The 19,594-nt window shown below is 37.4% G+C and overlaps 1 protein-coding gene across 8 annotated transcripts; it reads right to left on the bottom strand.

The window, feature by feature from the left end:
- Positions 1-1,034: 1,034 nt before the first annotated feature.
- Positions 1,035-19,372, bottom strand: LOC18445961 (uncharacterized). 8 transcript variants are annotated; one of them, XR_016048416.1, is made up of 10 exons: positions 19,230-19,372; positions 17,121-17,256; positions 15,022-15,083; positions 12,900-13,012; positions 12,698-12,800; positions 8,762-8,989; positions 6,410-6,494; positions 3,952-4,170; positions 2,951-3,211; positions 1,536-2,111 (listed from the first exon to the last, which is right to left on the bottom strand). XR_016048416.1 is itself a non-coding variant. In XM_088856823.1 (10 exons), exons 4-10 carry the CDS (start codon positions 13,882-13,884, stop codon positions 1,809-1,811), a joined length of 1,356 nt encoding a protein of 451 aa, XP_088712949.1. In that variant the 5' UTR covers positions 13,885-13,888; positions 14,422-15,083; positions 17,121-17,256; positions 19,203-19,372; the 3' UTR covers positions 1,536-1,808. The 8 variants fall into 8 exon arrangements, 7 of the variants coding, with proteins under 7 accessions (XP_088712950.1, XP_088712951.1, XP_088712949.1 ...); XM_088856823.1 differs by lacking the exon at positions 6,410-6,494 and adding an exon at positions 13,756-13,888 and having other exon boundaries at positions 14,422-15,083; positions 19,203-19,372; XM_088856824.1 differs by lacking the exons at positions 1,536-2,111; positions 6,410-6,494 and adding an exon at positions 1,035-1,220 and having other exon boundaries at positions 19,203-19,372.
- Positions 19,373-19,594: the final 222 nt, after the last annotated feature.

The following is a 19,594-nucleotide window of genomic DNA, read 5'->3' as shown; positions in this document are numbered from 1 at the left end:
AATGTGCTTCTTTTAGGGGTTTTTGACACTCGGTATATATGTTATTTTAAAACCGTGCACACAACGTTCATATTAAAGATTGATGCTTGCGGGTCCATCGACTCATAAAACTTCTCCTTCTCATAATAGTGAATTCACCAAGGATATTGAAGAAAGGGAAGTTTTATTATCCCTAACGCACAAGTATTTGTGTCCATGTATGCTTGTGTACTAAAACCTATATTACGAAGATATACATATATCAACATGGGACCTGCATATATTATTATCATCATCATCCTGTTGTATCTCAATTATTTCGGTTACATTAATTATGTTTCTCTATTTTTCTCTATCAAAGGTCATACTCTCAATAAGACTAAAAGTTATCATTTCTATCAATTTTTTTTAGACTTTCTCTTTGCCCTTTTAGAGCCATTCTATTTGAACTAAATTGTACATCCTAACCGGTACTATATTATGTCTACAATGTACATGGCCAACCCATATAGATCTACTTTTCTTCATTTTATCGTTTATTGAAGTCACATCTAAGTTGCCTCGTATGTACTCATTATGAATTCTATCCTTCCTTGTATTGTCACTCATCTATCTCAACATCATCATCTTCACTATGCTCATCCTATGGATATTGTTTCTTGACCGCCCAACATTCGATCCCGTAAAATATGACTATTCTTACAACCGTTTTATAGAACTTTCCCTTAAGTCACAATGCTATGCAACGATCACATAAAACTCTAAATGTGCATCTCCACTTTGTCCACCCAGCTCTAATTGTATATACATCTTCTTCAATCGTAAGATATTTCTTCACCATCAACCTTAACTACTCCATCGTTTCTACTCCTATTATTACTAAACTTATATTTTATATATTTTATTTTAATCCAATTAATTTTGAACCATTTAGATTCTAGAGTATCCCTCCCACATTCTAACTTTGTACTGCCGACGCCTCTACTCTCATCGATCAAAACTATGTCTCCAGTAACTCATTTTCTTTTCAACACCCCACCAAATTAAACTTCAGGTACCCTATCATATGCTTTTTTAAAATTAATAGAGATCATGTAAAAATCTTTTCCCTTCACCTTAAATTTCACAATCAATTACTTAAGTAAGAAAATAGCTTTAATAGCTTACCTCCCTAACATAAAACCGAACTCGTATTTTGATACGCTTGTTTCACGCCTTAATCCTTGCTCAACTTCTCTCTCCTACAATTTCATAGTGCGGCTCATCAGTTTAATCCCTTGGATATGCATGTATAAGAGTGTCAATGTCAAATCATTTACTCCAAAATTAGCTTTTGAAACAAAAAAATTTGTAGATTTGCCTCATTTAAACAAGGGAGGAGGAGAAATTTTAGGTTAAATTTTAAAAATATATGTTATATGTGATGACATTTCAATAAAAAAAATTTAATGAAAGTATCAAACATGGGTGGCGGGTCCTTTTACATCGACTAGCACCAAAAACCATGGCCATGTCACATTGACCAAAACCATTAAAAAATGTAGGTGCAATAAATCTCAAGAAAAAGATGTGAGAACTTCTAGGCATTCCCGTCAGTAAACTAACTCTTAAATCATTCAAAAATCCACGAAACCAAAATCTGCAATAGAAAAAGATAACTAAATCACACCATCAAAACGTAGTCCTCTCAAATTTTCTCTCAGGTTTTCTTCTCCACCTCACGAAAATAGTCCCCAACTGTTCTCTCCCAACCCACTTCTCTCTCTCTAAACTCTCTCTTGGCTTCTCTTTCTAAGTTCTGATTATCTTTGCCTTGCTTTCTTTCTATCTTAGATGAGGCAAGGAGGAACGTCTAGTGTGAGTCCAGCCTGGATCTGACCCCAACCAATAAGGCGCCAATGCTTCTCGATTCGCCTACTCAAGGCCACCTTCTCTCCTTTACTTGTGCAAACAGGTGAGGTCAGCTGAAGCTTAGCTAAATCATTTTTCACGGCGACCACTTTTGCACCAGTCGACATAGAACCTATATTCAGCATGAGTATCTCAGCCTTGGTCAGTTTTGACACCTTCCCTTGCTTCTCTGTACCCTTGGTCCTCACACCGAGGAGACGACGGAGGAGGAAGAAGTTCACCTGCTCAACATGGTTCAGGATGAGCATCTCCTCTCTCTCTCTCTCTCTATCTCATCCTCACTTTAAAGGATCATGCAGTGCTTCAAACCTAGGACTCACCCTAGAACACGAAAACCTTTTTTTGAAGAATATTAGTTGGACATTCTACGACACAAATAGACTCTAATTAGATTCGAATCATCGCTGTCATGATTTTCGAGAACCAGCAAATGGCCAGTTCCGAGTAACCTGGGTGAGTCCAGGCGGGCTGGCCAAGTTTTTAAACACTGGTGTCACGTTTGTTACCCATCAATATAACAGTTGGACATCAATCAACCCAATGTTTTCATGCAAATCATTTTCAAATGAGGGTTAAGAGCTAATTTGCCAGAGACCTCTTGAAAATAGCAAATAAAGAGAGAGGAATTGGCATGCAATGCCTCACCTCTCTCCTGAAAAGCATTAAATACGTATCACCAAAATATAAAATCGATGTGCTTCACTGTTTTATTTTTCAAAGATGGAAAATCAGGGTACCTTATACAGAAAACAATTTTGCTTCTATTGATATATGCATAAGTAATTCGGTGAAATATAAAATCATTGTGCTTCACTGTTTTATTCTTCAAAGATGGAAAATCAGGGTACCTTATACAGAAAACAATTTTGCTTCTATTGATATATGCATAAGTAATTCGGTGAAGGAACAAAGCCACCATATATGAAGGTTACCCTTCCTCTAAATTAACAGCAGCCTCTTCTATGATGGATTTTTATTTTTCATGTATTTTTTACATGGTGACGAGTCATTAAGAATTCAATCAAGAAACAGATGGACTAAAAGGTAAGTGATGGCTTACCTCGAGCTCAACAAAGACATCGGGGAGTGAACCAATGTCTCCCAATACCTGACCCACAAGCCGATCAGCTCGGGTCAGCGTGGGATCCATAGTGGTACCAACTCCAATAAGACCACCTGGAACTGCAAATTGAAGCTCGTTTTGCTCGGCATATAAAGAAACTATCCTTGAATAAATCGGAGTACATTTCATGTTTCCGTTCTCATCTTTCACAACAATCCCAGGCCGAACTTCAATCTTCTGATTTACCTTAAGCACACCCTGCAGAAAGATGGAAAGACTTATTCAACTATGAGATAGAGAGTACCAGAAGAAAGGTCAAGAACGCTTTAGAACCCAAAAGGAAAAGAGAGAGATGATGGTAATGAAAGCTTTAAAACTTGTGCATGTGTGCGAGAGGGAGTAAAGCTTTAAAATCTGTCTGTGCTTGCGATAAGAGAGAGAGAGAGAGAGAGTGTGTGTGTGTGGCATCAAGAAAAATTCAGAACCCCATTTTACCAACACTACCACCCACACAGGACCTTAATTGAAAGTTCCCAACGAACATAAATTTCAGCCGATAGCACAACACAACATAGTTTTTTTTTGTGAATATGTTAACTGTATTAAGCTTAAAATGAGTACAGAAAGTATGAAGAGAGGGAGCAGGATAACCACAGACGGGTTCTGCCCAAAAAATAGGCGACCCACAAATGGGTGCCCTGTACAAAACCATGTGTATCTCAAAAAAGATTTACACCAATATATCGATTCCAATCTGTGATAGGAGACCGAGATAAGGTTCCCTAGAGTGTCTTAGGTTGGCATGAGACAAGGTTGCAGCTGCTTTTGCCAGAGATTCAGCCTCACCATTTGCTTCTCTCCAAACACAACATAGTTAAAAAGGGGCATCATCTCATCCTTTATTAGCAACAGCTGTTACAACTTATGGGGAAAAAAATTACCATGACTGCCATGCACATAATTTATACAAGTTCAAAACAACATGTTAAGAAACATACCCTCAAAATACTTCCACCTGCAACACCACCCTTAATCTCCTCAACCTCAGAACCAGGCTTATTAACATCAAAAGATCGGATCACTATCATGTTGGGTGGGTCAACAAAGTTTCTTTCGGGAACTGGAATTTTATTTATGAGGTATTCGCACACTACGTCAACATTATACTTCAATTGTGCAGAAATTGGAACAACTGGAGCTCCATCAGCAATTGTTTTCTGCATGAAAAAAAATTGAAAGTCAGCTCAAAGTTTAAAAGTTGAGAAGGCTGCACTCTCTGCCTCAAGCAGGCTCAGACATAGAGGGCATGTTTTGTTTTATTAAATTTCCCTCTTCCACAAAGTTTGGAAGCCGCTCCTTCCATGGTTTTAGTATGGAAGTGGTGGCCTCCAAAAAGCAATGTTAATCAATGTTGTTTTAGGGCTCGTGAAAGCCTCGGCTTCCAAATAGTGGCCTCCACTCCGCGCAACAAATGCCGGAGTAGAAGCCGCACTGCTGGAAGCTGCAGCTTCTGGAAGCCGCGTCTCCCACGCAACAAACACACTCATAGATAACATACCCACACTAATACTACGACACATTTATCATATCTACATTTATATACACATCTCTCGATGTGTGTGAGTGTGCAGTCTTTGGTGGAATGCATGCGTTATAACGAGGCCCTATGCATCGCTATGATCACACTCTTAAAAAATATCTTAGGTGCATTGGACATTGTGAACTAAACTCCCCCCTAAAAAAAGAACTTCTCAAAAACCCGGGGGGAGGGGGGGGCGAGGGAAAATAAAGAAAGAAAACAAAACAACAAATGACAATCACAGATAGTATTTGTAACATATTACATATTACACATTATTTATTAGTACGCTATGCCATTTACAGCAACATCAATGTTCCAAAAAATGCTGGGTGTCTTGCCTAAGCAGCCGGGGGACTCCTGGCCACCCAGTGCCTAGGCATGCACCTAGGTTTCTGCATGATGACTACAAATTCACAGTAGAAGCAAAAATAAGTGTTTTTCTAGTTTTTTCACTCTAAAATGTAAAAAAAAAGGTTTAGGTCACATAAAAACCCAACCCTCCCCACTCTTATTTATGGGAAGGCACAATTCCTTGGTCCCCTGCCCAGCGCTAAGCGGGGGGCCCAATGTCCCTGAGCAAGCTCCAGGGTCCCTAGGAAGGCATAGTTCCCTTGGCGCCTGCCCACAGCTAGGCGTTGGGCACCGCCCAAACAGGCGCCTAGTTATCCACCACCCAAGAGGACCACCTAGGCCTGGGGGATGCACCCAGTCTCCCTTGGCACGCCTAGGCGCTGCGCAGGCTTTCTTTTTTTTGAGAAAAGGTAACATTCACTTTGCTTCAGTCTCTTTGGCCTAAGTTTTCAGGTTTAATGCCCAAATCAAACCGAAGAGTCTCTCTAAACAACATATTCAGGGCGCTATGCTCCCTTCAGCATGATTCGGGAAACAAAACCAAAGAGATCTTTTTCAGACAAACCCAATCAGGAAGAATGATTTTTTTTTTCTCTAGACGATTCGAGCTGGAAATAAGAGGAAAACTAATGCCCCAATGATAATGATTATTACAAGGAAAAAACTTTTTACATTGGTTATTTGGTAAACACAATTTTCAGGATTTGAAACCTAGCTTACACTCTTTGGGGAGTTCGGTCCTTTTTCATAAGCGAATTCCTTGCTAGGCCCCCCCCCCCCCCCCAACCATTCCCCTCCCTCCTTCGCCCTCCCTCTCTCTCTCTCTCTCTCTCTCTCTCTCTCTCTCTCAACTAGGACTCCATATTATTATGGATGGCTTAACATTTAATACTATAACTAATGAGATTTTAATGGCAAATGGCCATGCTTATGTTGAAAAAGATTTATATTTTTTTGTCTTAATTTTCTTTTTTCAAGTTTCTTAATTTGTTTTTAGCTTGTCTTATTTTTCTATTTTAATTTTTTAAATAAAAAAAGCAGAAAAAACCGAAGTCTTCCCCCAAAATGGTCTAAAGCACTTCCTTTTGTAGCCAAACCCAAAAATTCTTTGGAGTGAATATGATAACATTGATTTAGAACACATGCGCTCATTATTCCAATTTTCTATTTGTCAATTACCTTTTTATATTCTTAATATTTACTCTAAATAAAATCTATTTCCCTTAAAAAAAGTCATTGATGTCACAACTAGAAATAAAAACAATCAAACATGTAATATATAGTCACACCCCAAGAATTTACAATACTGATATTCCTGAGATGTGACAGCCAAAACAAAGCAATTTTACATATCTACCATGCATTGAATCAAAATCAAAACCCCCTTTCAATTATTATTATTTTTTTTTTTTTTTGAAATTTTAGGATTATTATATAAACTCTGTTCATAACCAATATTAACATAAAGGTCTAAACATATATACATCTCTTGACAGGACAAATTTACAATGGTGAATCCTTACAAAGTAACAAAAGAAAGTTTAAGCACAACTACAATATCTTCCAAAGTTGATTCTGACGAGCACTCAAAATGAAACCGCAGTTATCCTGAAAAAAATGTTTACCATAGTTTGATGAGTTTGGCTACTCAGTAAGTGATCATCATAATCTTAAAAATAATCATGGTTGAAAGATATCAATATTTTCAAAAAGGAGATCTATTAACAGAAATGTATCAACAGTTTCACTTTAAAAAATGCATAATTAAGTATAATTCAAATAATTGAAATGCGTATAACATTTTAACGGCAGTGAATAATTCAAAGGATTTCACAAAATACCCTACTGGCGTCCCAAATAAGTCACCTATATACCCCATCAGCGTCCTGATGGATCCACTTAATCCCTATCGGCGTCCCAGATAGCTCCACTTAATCCCTGCAGGTCCACTTATACCTCACCGGCATACCGGATGAGTCCACTTAATCCCTACCGGCGTACCGGATAGGTCCACTTATACCTCACAGGCGAACCGGATGAGTCCACTTGCATACTTAAAGTATTTCTAAATCTCTTTAAACATTCGAAAGCAGCAATATCATGTACTCAATATATCACTGCAATTATTAATATGAATTTCACTGAAACCATTAATAACAGACACTTTCAATAACATTTCAAAAATACTCAGTCAAATATTTTGGGCTCAAATTCAGAAAGGTAGCAGTTCGTAAGGACATTCTAGCATAATTGCCAATCTTGTATGTATAGAAAACTCTTATAGAAATCCAAGAATACGAAATTATCACAATTTATGGGATGTCAATTTGCAAATAAACATTTCACAGACAATGCTATAATCAAATGCAAAAATATCAGTTTTCAAATAATAAGGCAGTCATTTGCACATGAATTTTACAATGTCTAAATATTCAACAACAGTAGAAAGAAATCTCACAATTTTACTAAAAGCAGAAATATCACATTTATTTCTAATAATTTTACAGTATCTAAATTTATAGTATCTAAAATTCTCTAACAATAGACAAGGAAAATAAATTTATTTCTAAGAATTTACAGCATTTAAAATTTTTAACATAGATAAACTATCACAATTTTATTAAAAAGATTATTTTTTGAGACAATGAGGTCACTTACAGTTGCTCATCAGATTTGATTCATCGGAACCATATATAGGTCTGGACCTTTAAAATGGTCTAAGAGATTCAGGGTTTAGAGTCCCTAAGCTTTACTTTGTACGGTTACTACTCTCGCCTTTTTATTTTCTTTGGAGGAACTAACCCTGGTAGGATGGTCAAGCCCCTTGAAATTGCCGACTACATGGCAGAAGTAAAAATTATATAAGCGAAGGAAGACGTCATTACTAGGCTGTTAAAAAGGGATGGTTGGAGAAGGACTACTCCAAGAGAAACATCAAAGTGCGCTTTCCTGTTATCCTCAGAACTCATACGTGTATAAGGGATATAAGGGAGAACTTCTTTTTTTTTTTCTAATGATTTACAATATTTAAAATTCCTAACATTAAATAAACTTTCACAATTTTACTAAAAGTTTATTTTTTTCAAAATAATGAGGTAGCTTGCGCATAAAATTTATCGCGCCTAAAATTCATGATAATAAGCAGAAGTAATTATTTCATTTCATTTTTAAAAAGAACGGATTATTTTTCAAGATAATGAAGTCCTTTACCTAAAATATTTGAGAGGGAGCTTCCGATAAAAATTCGGCTAGAGAGAGGAGCTCACTGTGTTTGTAAGAGGGAGAGTGAGAGTGGAGTTCTGTAAGGCGACGCCTTACCCTTCACCCTATTTAAATCATTTAAAACGCCTCCACCTCATGTATGAGGTGTAGCGTAAAAGTCCGCCTTTAACACATGAAAACCACGTCCACTAAAGGACGTGGCAATGCAACAAAGCTTAAACCAAATGAAGGAAAAGGCTTTTGAAAGTAGTGATGGTCCCTAAGGACCATCTTGCTCATATGGACCGTCACTTATTAAAGGCTTGTTGTTTTTTTTTTTTTTGAAATTTTAGGATTATTACATATATCCCACAGAATCCAAAACAAGAAAGGAAACTTGAACTCTGACTTTGAAGTGCATAATTTGCTATTTCACACCATGTATTTATTCTCCATGATGTGTTCTTTAACTATATTTACCTTGTAAATCAGTTTACTAATTTAATCATGACCCCATGATTCTATGCAGCAAAAATGCCATTATCCAGTGACAAACATTCCTGAACTGACACAGAGTCTTATAACATTCAAGAAAAGAAGGAAAAAAAAGATGAATCACTTGAATTTGGAAAAGGAAAGGAAAACCTAAACCCCTAATTCAAAGACAAGCTGACCTGGATAAACTTCTGGATTGCTTCATGCTGGTTGATGGCAACACTCTCTTGGATTAAATCAATTTTATTTTGTAGAATGATAATATGTTGGAGTCGCATAATTTCAACTGCCGCAAGATGCTCAGAAGTCTGAGGCTGGGGGCAGCTTTCATTGGCAGCAATCAAAAGCAACGCGCCATCCATGATGGCTGCTCCATTCAGCATGGTGGCCATAAGAATATCATGACCCTGCCAATAAGAATAAAGGTTAGCACTGATCAAAATGCATAAATATGTGGTACCAAGACAATAAAAAGTTTTCCTTCATCGATCATATGGATATGGAAGTTCACAAGAATTTGTTTAAATGCAAAAATAGTTTTAAATGCAAAAAATGCTTAGGAAAGGGAAATTATCGAAACGATAACTCGACCGACATCAACAATTAGGTGCTCCAGAAACATGAGATCCGAAAAAACAGTTCTGCACTCTTCTTTTTCAAACTGACAAATTTACTCCCACTCTGATACGATAATCATGGATTTTTTAGTAACGTGATCAAGGAGAAACTAATTATCTAGAAAAATGATAGGTCCAAGTTTCTATAGCACTTGCAGGATTTGTGAAGGTATTCAGGGAACTTTTCTAATATGCTCCATATAAAATATCAACAAGCACAGAGTATAATTACCATGCACAGTTTTATAAATATATTATCTAAGAGAAACACATAAAATAGGAACTATACTCCTCTCTAGAGTTATGAAAGAAGTAAATTTGAAGATATTTTTTCAGTTAACAAAACTAGATAACATTAAACTCAGAACCGGGAACACCAATGGCTGATGGAATCCAACTTAGCTTTCTGGCCTAAACACCAAAATTGTTGTAAAACATTTTCTATCATCCAAGTAGGGGTGGCAATCAGGTCGGGTTGACACGAACCGGGGCTGGGGCCCAGGCCGTGTTTTGTTTGGGTCGGGTCCAAATGACTTGGACCCAACTGGGTCTAGGTCCTACATGGACCCTGTCAGGTCAGACCCAGTACAGAATATATAAAATACATTATATATATTTATTTATTTATTTATTTCTAGACCCTGGTCCATGTCCAAATGACTTGGACCGAATCCAAGTCCGGGCGGGTCCATGTCCAGATTACTTGGACCCGACCCTAGGTCAGGTCCAGGTCCGGGTAAAACCTAGTCGTATCAAGTCCAAATCGGGGTCGACCTAGACCCAACCTGACTCGCCCCGAGGCCACCCCTAAATCCAAGATCCGAGATATACCATAAAGCCAGTAATTCCTGCACCCGACAGTTTGCTTAAATTAATACCACACCATGGTCAACATCCCCAACCATTCCCCACACTCCAGACCACAACTCCTATGCCTCCAATGCCACATCCTCAGTAAATCCCTATTCACTTCTCTTTAGCTCAGGATCCCAAATCCTGAACTTCTTAGGCTTGTGAAGCTCCTCCACTGAACTAAGTATATCCAAGACCTCTCCCTCATCCACCAATCCAAAGGCAAACATTGTCACAGCTTCTTAAAGTTCCCTCTCAAGATATGGGAACAACAAGATGCGACAAACAATTAAGTGTGATGCAAACACCCAAAGATGTATTCTCCTCCAATTAAGCCTCAATACATTCACATCCACTTAACAGTTTCCACAACATTTCTTAGCTAGGAGCCCAGATAAGGGAATGGATAAGGATTAAGGAGGAAAGGGGCATGACTCAGCATTTCTCAGAACCCTTCACATGGACACAGATGTGAGCATCCTAGCTAACACATTACAAATATGTATTATAGCTTGTATAATACATAAATATTTGCGTCCAACATTTGGTACATATCCCATACATATATGGGATATGTAAAACAATGGAATTATATATGGGTACAGTTGGCATACGGATATATCCGTAGGTGTAAAGGGAAGGTGCACCTTCAAATTTTATCATGGTATATAATTTTGATGTAAAATGTTCTTAGGATTATCTCAAAATCTATTTTTATATCTAATCATAAAATTTTAAATTTCAAAAATGGTCAAATCAAGTACATATATAAACATATGAAAATCTTGAAAATGGATGGTGTAGATAATATGTTGTAAAATGCACTATTTCTGAGACTTAAAATCTTTTTATTTTTTCATAGTCATACACCTCGATGTCGAGATGATCAATCAAAGGGTTTTTCAACAATAAAACTACCTTTTCCAATGGATTTTTGAGGGGCATCCGTAGTTCCACATTATCAGGTAGCATCCTTATATAAACTTTTTCCATTATATACACCATAAATATTTGCGTCCAACATTTGGTATATATCCCATACATATATGGGATATGTAAGACAATGATATCTATATATCCCATATCATAAAGCAGATAACCCATATGTATGTGTATATTAAAGCAGATAACCATATATATGTAAATTATATTACTTGAAGTCATGATATTTTGTATTTACAAGTATCTTCCCAACATCTTGTACAAGTAACAATGTCCATATGATATAACACCAGAAAGTTAAGAATGTAGAAGTATCCATTCGACACAGCTTCTGAGGCATGCCCCGCACATAGTGCATCCCTAAGGCACCTGAATTTGATAGTAAGCAGAACCGATAACACAACCAACCACAAAGTTTCTCAATAACTCAATTTCACCTACCCCCACTACTGAACCCCTTTTACCTTTGCCTCAAAACCAGAGCATAGCATAGATTTCTAAAAATGGATTGCCAAAGCACCAGCAACTGGCAGAGTATTATTGTCCGCATATAGTAGCATTCATAACTTATCCTTACCTTAATCTACCTGCACAGCCAGGTAACGGACCTCCTCAGAAATAATTGTAAATAAAGAATGGCAAAGTAGATGCATCTGCCTTAATTTCCCACAACTATGAAAGAGGTAAAATTGTTATTATGTGAGCCTGGTAAATCTCTCTGCAGATAACTTTAATTTTACCAAAGCAAGCCTGATAAGGTTTTTGCCGTAAGATTACAGGCCATGGCTCCTTTTATATCCCTTTCACTCCTCAATCATCTATCTTTCCCACAAATACATGATTATTCGCTTTAACATTATGTTCTGTATTAGCAACTTTGTTTTACCACCTCCAACGTGTAAAGCTATTCTCTGCTGTATTTTACAACCCAACCGTTCCCTCTCTCCCACATGGCTCTTGTTTTATAATATCTACGACTAACATTCTTAAATACTTTCAACTCATAAATGTGAGACCGCTCTTTAATTTATTTTACAACCGAATCTTCCATCCCAGGTGGCTTTATTCATAACCCTACCATTTTCATACATTTCCTGCCTCACATTCACAGGATTTATTCTCCACCATATTTTACTACCCCATTCCCTATACTAAAAGTAACCTCAGTAACTAAAACTTCCCCATTACATTTCTTTAAAAAAAATAAATAAATAATAATAATAAAATACAAGGAGAAGAACTCTTCCCCATCACTGATCTAGCGCTACTTTTCACTACAATCATATCGAACTATTGGAAAAGCAAGAAACCAAAAAAGTTGGAAGAGAAAGCGTAGGACTAGAATATAAAGCAAATTCTGGCACAATTTCAGAAATCGACTAAAGTATATTTAGCAAGATTTTTTTATAAACGATCAGAAGAGATGCATTTTGAGAGAAAAACTACTAAAATTCTTCAGCAAAATTCTGCATTTATGCAAGGCGCAAACGTAGAGCAGTTGAATAAAAGACACACAGCTTCCTTCAATTTGATCTGACTGTCATGTCCACACTAAGATAAGGTAACCCAAAAGGAAGTTTTTCTTTTTATCATTTTTTCCTTCCCGCATCAAGACAAGGTAACCCTAAAGAAGTCGTAATCAGAAACCACAGATTTGGGGGGGGGGGAAATGGGGACCCCTAATAAAGAAAAAAGAGAACTCACCGGACAGTCCACAAAGGAGACATGCCTTAAGAGTTTCATCCTAGCATTTTCAAATCCAGGAACATCACACAAGGGGCTATCTTCCTTTCCACTTCCATATGCTCTGCACGTTACATGGAAATAGTCACACACAAAAGAACATAAAATTACATGATAAGCACAGGAGTTACCAAATTTATAAACCTATTGTTAAATAGCATACTTGTAGCACATTGGTCTAGGGCAACGTTCATCCTCACACTTGTATATCTTAGCATTGGCATAACCCAGTTTAATGGTGATATTACGCTCCAGTTCATTTTTGAAACGAACAGTCTGTATACAACAAAAAAGTTAAAATCAGGCAGACCAAATTTTTATTACAATCAATCTTTTGGAGACAATTTAACAGGGGGGCAGAAGATGCAACGTAATCAAATATGCCCAATGAATATCCCATTTCAAAATAAAATTGTAAAGATATCATAGTGCAACTTATAGACAGTTGAGGTCAAAGGAAATGAAAGCAAAGGAAGAGAGAACATCTCTCCAAAATAAAGCTAGACTAGCATACTTCTCATTCTCATTACATAATAAAATATAAGCTGCATTGCAGGATGCAGTGCAAAATCCAATAGAAAAAAAAAAGAAGTGGTACTTTATTATGAATGAATTACAAATTGAAAGCCACCATAGAAATACCTCTTCTATGCATAACCACAAGTTTACACAAACAATAAACAGCATACAAAGATTCATATGCATTCACCAGAAAGGGTCCAATGAATTGTGGATGAAGACACTATTAAGGAATCATCACCATCTAATGCAAGTTATGGACAGCACTAGAGAGAGTGGGACCCACCATTGAGGTTGTGCCCTCTGGTGGATCCCACTGTTTTTCACAGTCCACATTTCATTGGGTTATGCCCTCTGGGGGAGCCCACTGTGTATCACCGTCCATAATTCCACTGGCATTGTGACAGTAAAATGACATGGTTTTTCACAGTAAAGATTATAATGGTTTTTCACAGTAAAGATTATAATTCGTGGAATGATTTTAGTACAAAGTTGCCTACCTTTTTGGTGCAGGACTGCAGGTGTTTCAATAACCATTGCATCCCTATCCAACCTTGAGATGCAGATCGAGTAATTAAAAGGTTGCTCTTGAATCTCAAGATTAGCAAAATCTCAATGGTTGTTGGCATTTCCCTGCACAGAAAAGGTAGGCAACTTTCGAAACTGATAATTCTCCTTGTACTTTCCCAAATCTAGAATAAAGTCTCGAGAGTGCATGCCTTGTGAACAATTGCCCAAAGAACGAACGTAAAAGAAGGCAACAATACAGCATGAAAATCAAGGTTCCATAATACTGAGCAATCAGGGTGATGCATATGACTATGATACAGTTCCAGCAAGCCCGACCCCAGGATGCATATATCAGAGATGCAACCTTACAATCAAGTCATCTCATCTTCTAAATATATCTGCTTTTCATCTTGATTATGAACAATGTACTTTTTTGTAGGCAAGCTAGGACTCAGAACCAAGCCCATCGTATTGTGGCCCGTAAACCCCATATAAGATAACATGTTCAAGAGTGTACGGCTCTAAGCAAGCTCTACACCATCCCAATATACAATAACTATGCATCCTGATAACTCCAGCCAATGGAAGAAAACCTGGTCAAGAATTTGCAATTTTTCTCCTAACAAAGCAATCCAAACCGCATCAAACTCACTTACCCACGATCTTCTGATGCTGTAAATCCATTTATCAATGAACACTGACAAGCATTTATAAATGCATAAATGGATCAGCTGCTTATGTAGTGCGATACTTTGGAAGGCAAGTAAGATACACTAGCCCTATGGCGTGGAAATATGCGTGGAAATATAGAATAAGTACTCAAATAAATCTAAGACTAAGAGTTATTTCATTTATAAAATTACACGTGTAATATCCGTCGAACTCCTCCTTCTGTCAATAATAAAGTCAATCATGATAAGAAGAAAATCAGAAATTGTGGCCTACACTTAACTAAGGAACATTCAGCTTGCAAGGTGCACATGGCCAATAAACAAAACAAATCACAAGCAATTATTTTTATCAGTAACTAGCATAAGCAATTCACTAAGATTGACACCCATATAAGAGGAAACATTGGTAGACAGCCTAGTTTGAGACAAACTTCACCATTGATGGCGTATGTGAAACTATTGAGAACCATATTAATACAGACATAAAATTTCATACTCCAAACTCCACGATTTAATAAAGAAAAAGTTTCTAAATCATGAGGACCATTCATTTAAATGAGGAGTTATAAAAGAAAAGAGAATTGCCTGAACACCAGATATTGCTTTAACGACAGTTGATTTCCCATGTGCCACATGACCAATTGTGCCTGAAGAAACAGTTGGATAATCCATTAAGAAAATCTTCTCAATAAAATGGCTGTATTATTTAATACGAAGCAAATCTCAAAACAGTGAAGAAATAAATGAAGTGGACAACCTAAATCACATTAGTTATTATAAGAAAATGAAGCAGTTTATGAATATAACTTCTCAATATCAGGAGAGACAACTGTTCATTCCAAACATGCACCACTGTAACTTAGGCTTGCATATTTTGAGAGTTCTTGGGGTTCCCTAAATCAATGTTTGAAAATACGGCTCAGGCAAGGTACTCGGGCCCTTGCTGAGCTAAGGGACTGGGGCAAGTCGACTCAGACTCACATAGGGATCAATAAAGCCCCAAACAATTCGAGGAAAAATAGCAAAAATCCCTTAGAAAAATAGAAGTCTAAGATTCCCCATAGGAACTACCTCATATGAAAATGTCAAATGAGCTCTTTTAGGGAATTTATCAAAATCACCTAACGTTATATGTACGATGATGATGATGATGATGACCTAACTTTATCAACTATCTAACATTTTACCCATTTCAATTATTCTCATTCATGATCATGTATATTTTTAATGGGAATTTGGCAAAAGAAATGGACAAAATGTTAATAGTTCATCTCTTAGGTGCATTTTGGTAAATTTCCCTTTTTCTTTATTGTGGTTACAGCTCCATTGGAATGTGTATATTATGCACAAAAGGGCTCAAGGCCTCAAAAATTCAATCCATCACATTTTGAGGGAGAGGGACCACTGCCTTATGTGTTTGTCCCTTTCGGTGGGGGACCAGGGCAAGTGCCCTGGGCTTGAGTTTCAAGAGTGGAGATGCTCGTGTCCACATCAGCATCTCTCTCTCTCTCTCTCTCTCTCTCTCTCTCTCTCTCTCTCTCTCTCTCTCTCTCTCTCTCTCTCATACGTGTGCACCCCCACACACACACACACGAAAAAGCGAAAAGAAAAAAAAAATGTGAACATCAATGAACCGCACACGCTTTGTAAATGAGTCTCACTCTTGTTCTCTGTCTCTCTCTTTGCAAGAATGTAGACTTCAATAGAAAAAATGAAGAAAAAGGGAGGCGGATTTCCACGCCCTTTAAAATTGCTTGTTTAACAGTACTCAGGGAAGAACAGTACAGGGTAGATGTATCCTGTTCCAGGCTCAACTGGCTTCCAAGCCCAGTATCTCACCCAAGTCTGTGTCGGACTAGGACAAGTTTTCAAATGCTGCCTAAAATGATGAATGGCCGGGATCAACTCTAGAATTACACATAGAATATTTCACATGCTTCATCTCAAAATAAGCAAAAGAACTGAACACACAAAACTAGGTTTTAACGTTAAATTGTTTGTTCACTGAACACAAAAAACTAGCCAATCGAATAAGCAAACTTAAGAAACATACAGCAACCAATAACAATATGTGTGTTGCGAAGGTGGGTACAAGTCCCTATAACTTCAAGTAAAGCTAACAATCATTAGTAATTATGAAATGATCATTTTTCATATTTTAGTCTTTGCGTAAAAAAAATAAAAAAAAAAGTTGTTTGATTGTTGTAAGCCACTCTAATGCTCATCATATCTTTTTATGGATAAAATTTTCAAAGAATTGCATTTTTATTCATCTTTTGGTCATTTGTAAAGTATCATCCACAGGCAATGCCCAATCTATATTCCTTTTCAAACACTACGTGCCACAACCATGTTCTTTATGAAACCCCAAAATTATAAAAAAGACAACAAAACCAAACCATGAATTGTAAGTGCGTGTTATAGTAAATGCAAGTCATTGTCGCAAAAATGTTTAATTAACCAACTCCAACATTCATGATAATTATTTCCATGATACAAGTAAACAGACTACAACTATGGTGTGTGCTCTTCCTCAAATAAAGTATAAGAGACATGAAGAAGGACTGCATAAATATCAATCGAATCTTTTTAGAATTATTGTAAGCGCTAATAGATTGTCTAAACGTAAAAACTAGATAAAAACCGCAGTCCTGCTAATATAGAAAAAGTAAAGAGAAATTTACCAATATTAATCGTAGCTTGACGGGATATGACTTCAGGCGAGAGAGGATGTAATTTTGTCACATCAAGCTTACTTAGGTCCTGTTCCATTAACCCTTTTCTCGACATCTTGACAGCAGCCACTAAACCCAAGAATAACTGCAGAAAAAAAAAATAGGATTCACCCACACCCAAGAGAAATAAATAAATTCCCAGAAATATATATCAAGACATGAAAAGAATACAAATGTACTATCAAGACAAAGATCCTAAGTTACATTTTCAGCAATTACATTTAAATAATAATATATTTACTTCATCACATTTAGATGGATGAATACAATCTGAACTCTTTTAATAGTTGGACCTCATATATGGTTCCAAGGAAGGTTGTTAAAGGCAGGAGCTACCCATGGGCACTTGCAGTAAGCAACAATGTCTAAGAAGACAAACAGGTGGACATAGAGGTTTCCCAAGGCGACATAGCAAGGGCAAGGTGTATATGTAAATCACCACCATCATCATCCAAGCCTTATCCCAACTATTTGGGGTCAGCTATGGAATCATCTGCTCCATCAAGGGCCATATCCTCAATCAGACCATAAGTCACCATATTTCTTCTCACTAATTCTATCCATATCCTTTTGGGCCTTCCCCTTGCCATTTTAGAGCCTTTCACTTGAATTAACCCCTCCTAACCCGTGTTGTATTAGGGGTCTGCACCGCACATGGTCAGCCCACCTAAACTACTTTATCTTATCACCTATAGGACTACCGCTAAGTTCCCTTGGATGTAGTCATTCTGAATTCAATCCTTTCTTGTCTTGCCACTCATCAATCACAATATCTTCATCTCAACTACGCTCATCCTATACATAAAATATATATATAGGCAGTGCATATAGCAACTGAGATGGACACCAAGAGACTGCTCTGACCTAAGAGCCTGCCAGGCCCTAGGAAATGCACCTAGGGGCCTTGGCTGCCGAGACACCGAGGCAGCAGATTTTTGAAACACTGGTGAGCACACTTGTGCCTAGAAATATTATTATTCTCGTAAGGCACTGTTCACTAAATTTCAAAATCAAAATATATCTGGGATCTGAACATTTTGATCACATCCATGATAGTGAACAAATAACGGATCTAATCCTGAACACATGGGAGTGGACCTCTCCAATGAAGTAGCCAGTTGAGGAGGCAAGGGAAAAGTACCAATGAGTGGAAGAATGTCAGGGAGACCACCTACTAAAAAATGTGCCAGGGAGCATAGCACTGGCCAATAGAAACATCAAAGAACTCAAGAGGGCATGCAAAAGAGAAGAACGAACCAAGGCATGCTAGGGAGATTGCCATGGTCCCTGGCAGTAGAAACATGAAATCCCCAGGGAGAAGGGGGTCAAGGCAAGAAGTCAGGGGGTGAACTGCTATCCTCCTAACATAACACTGCTTTTACAAAGTAAGAGCCAGTAGAAATGGCTAGTATCATTCTATGGTGCCGCACTCTATACAAAAGCAAACAATTCTTACAAAGCAATACATAATGAATTGCAATTCACTGTCAAAAGCAAGCATGTGCTTCCAGCAAGAGGAAGATCAATAGCAAGGCAAATGTGGGTAATGTACAGATTTCTGAGGGCAAAGCAATTGACAGGAAGAAATAATCAAGGCATTTGGTTGGTTATTTCATGGAGCTAAAATTTGAGAAAGCCCATCGACAGAACTCTCAATGTGATGGAAAGGACTAAGACGCCCTTACCCTAACTTTTCATTGAAAGCTAATCCAAAAATGCCGAACCTTAAAGCCCCAAATCAACTGAAGATACAGAAAATTGAAACCATAGGAAATAGAGTGAGAAAAACGTCAATATTTACGTCTATCTAGAGTTCATAATGATTAAAGCCATTCTCTTCCACACGCCTGGAGATAAAATAGCAAAAATAAAAAAACTTAAATACATAACCAATAAATCTCCAAATATATATATATATATGCAGAATTAATCATCCATGGGAAAAAAGCAAAATAGCCCACCAATAAACAAGTTCTACAGATTGATGATCATAAATTAGTAAAAGAATTCATTAATGACGATAAAATTTACCTTAATAAAAACCGAAATTCAACTCACTCGGCTGGTCCTCGATGTTGCCTTCTTTGAGCGATAAAAGCCCCACCTCTCTCTGCTAATCCCAGAATCTTTCTCTCTGCCTGCTACAATGGAAAATAGAAAGCTCTCCCTCTGGAAAATCAAATGCAAAGCGCTCTCTCTGTGCTAGGTCAGCAGCAACGGCAGGTAACAGATATAGCTCTCTGGCAGTGAGACCCCGGGACACCAGTGGGGGTGGCAATGGACCTGTAACCGGCGGGTCGGGTCCTCGTTCGGGGCCGGGTTCAAACTTAGACCTGGACACTATAATATGTACCTAATATTTAAGGGTGTGGTTTCCTTGCAACCTTAAGCAATCCAATTAAGGAGCACTTTCAAATTTTATC

Source organism: Amborella trichopoda, chromosome 13 (assembly GCF_054954075.1).
Source record: "Amborella trichopoda isolate Santa Cruz 75 chromosome 13, AtrichopodaSantaCruz75HAP2 v2.0, whole genome shotgun sequence".
In the NCBI taxonomy this organism is placed as follows: domain Eukaryota; kingdom Viridiplantae; phylum Streptophyta; class Magnoliopsida; order Amborellales; family Amborellaceae; genus Amborella; species Amborella trichopoda.
Note: the sequence above shows the minus strand (reverse complement) of the source record. Positions and strands in the feature narration are given on the sequence as shown.

Bases quoted from the DNA above. Each gene is read 5' to 3' on its own strand.
- LOC18445961 (XM_006856087.4), bottom strand. From the start codon at position 17,226: ATGTCGAGAAAAGGGTTAATGGAACAGGACCTAAGTAAGCTTGATGTG. The intron at 8,990-12,697 runs GTGAGTTCTCTT...TCTTATTGGCAG, and splicing joins TCTCCTTTGTGGACTGTCCG to GGTCATGATATTCTTATGGC. The intron at 4,171-8,761 runs GTCAGCTTGTCT...TTTTTCATGCAG, and splicing joins CAATCCAGAAGTTTATCCAG to AAAACAATTGCTGATGGAGC.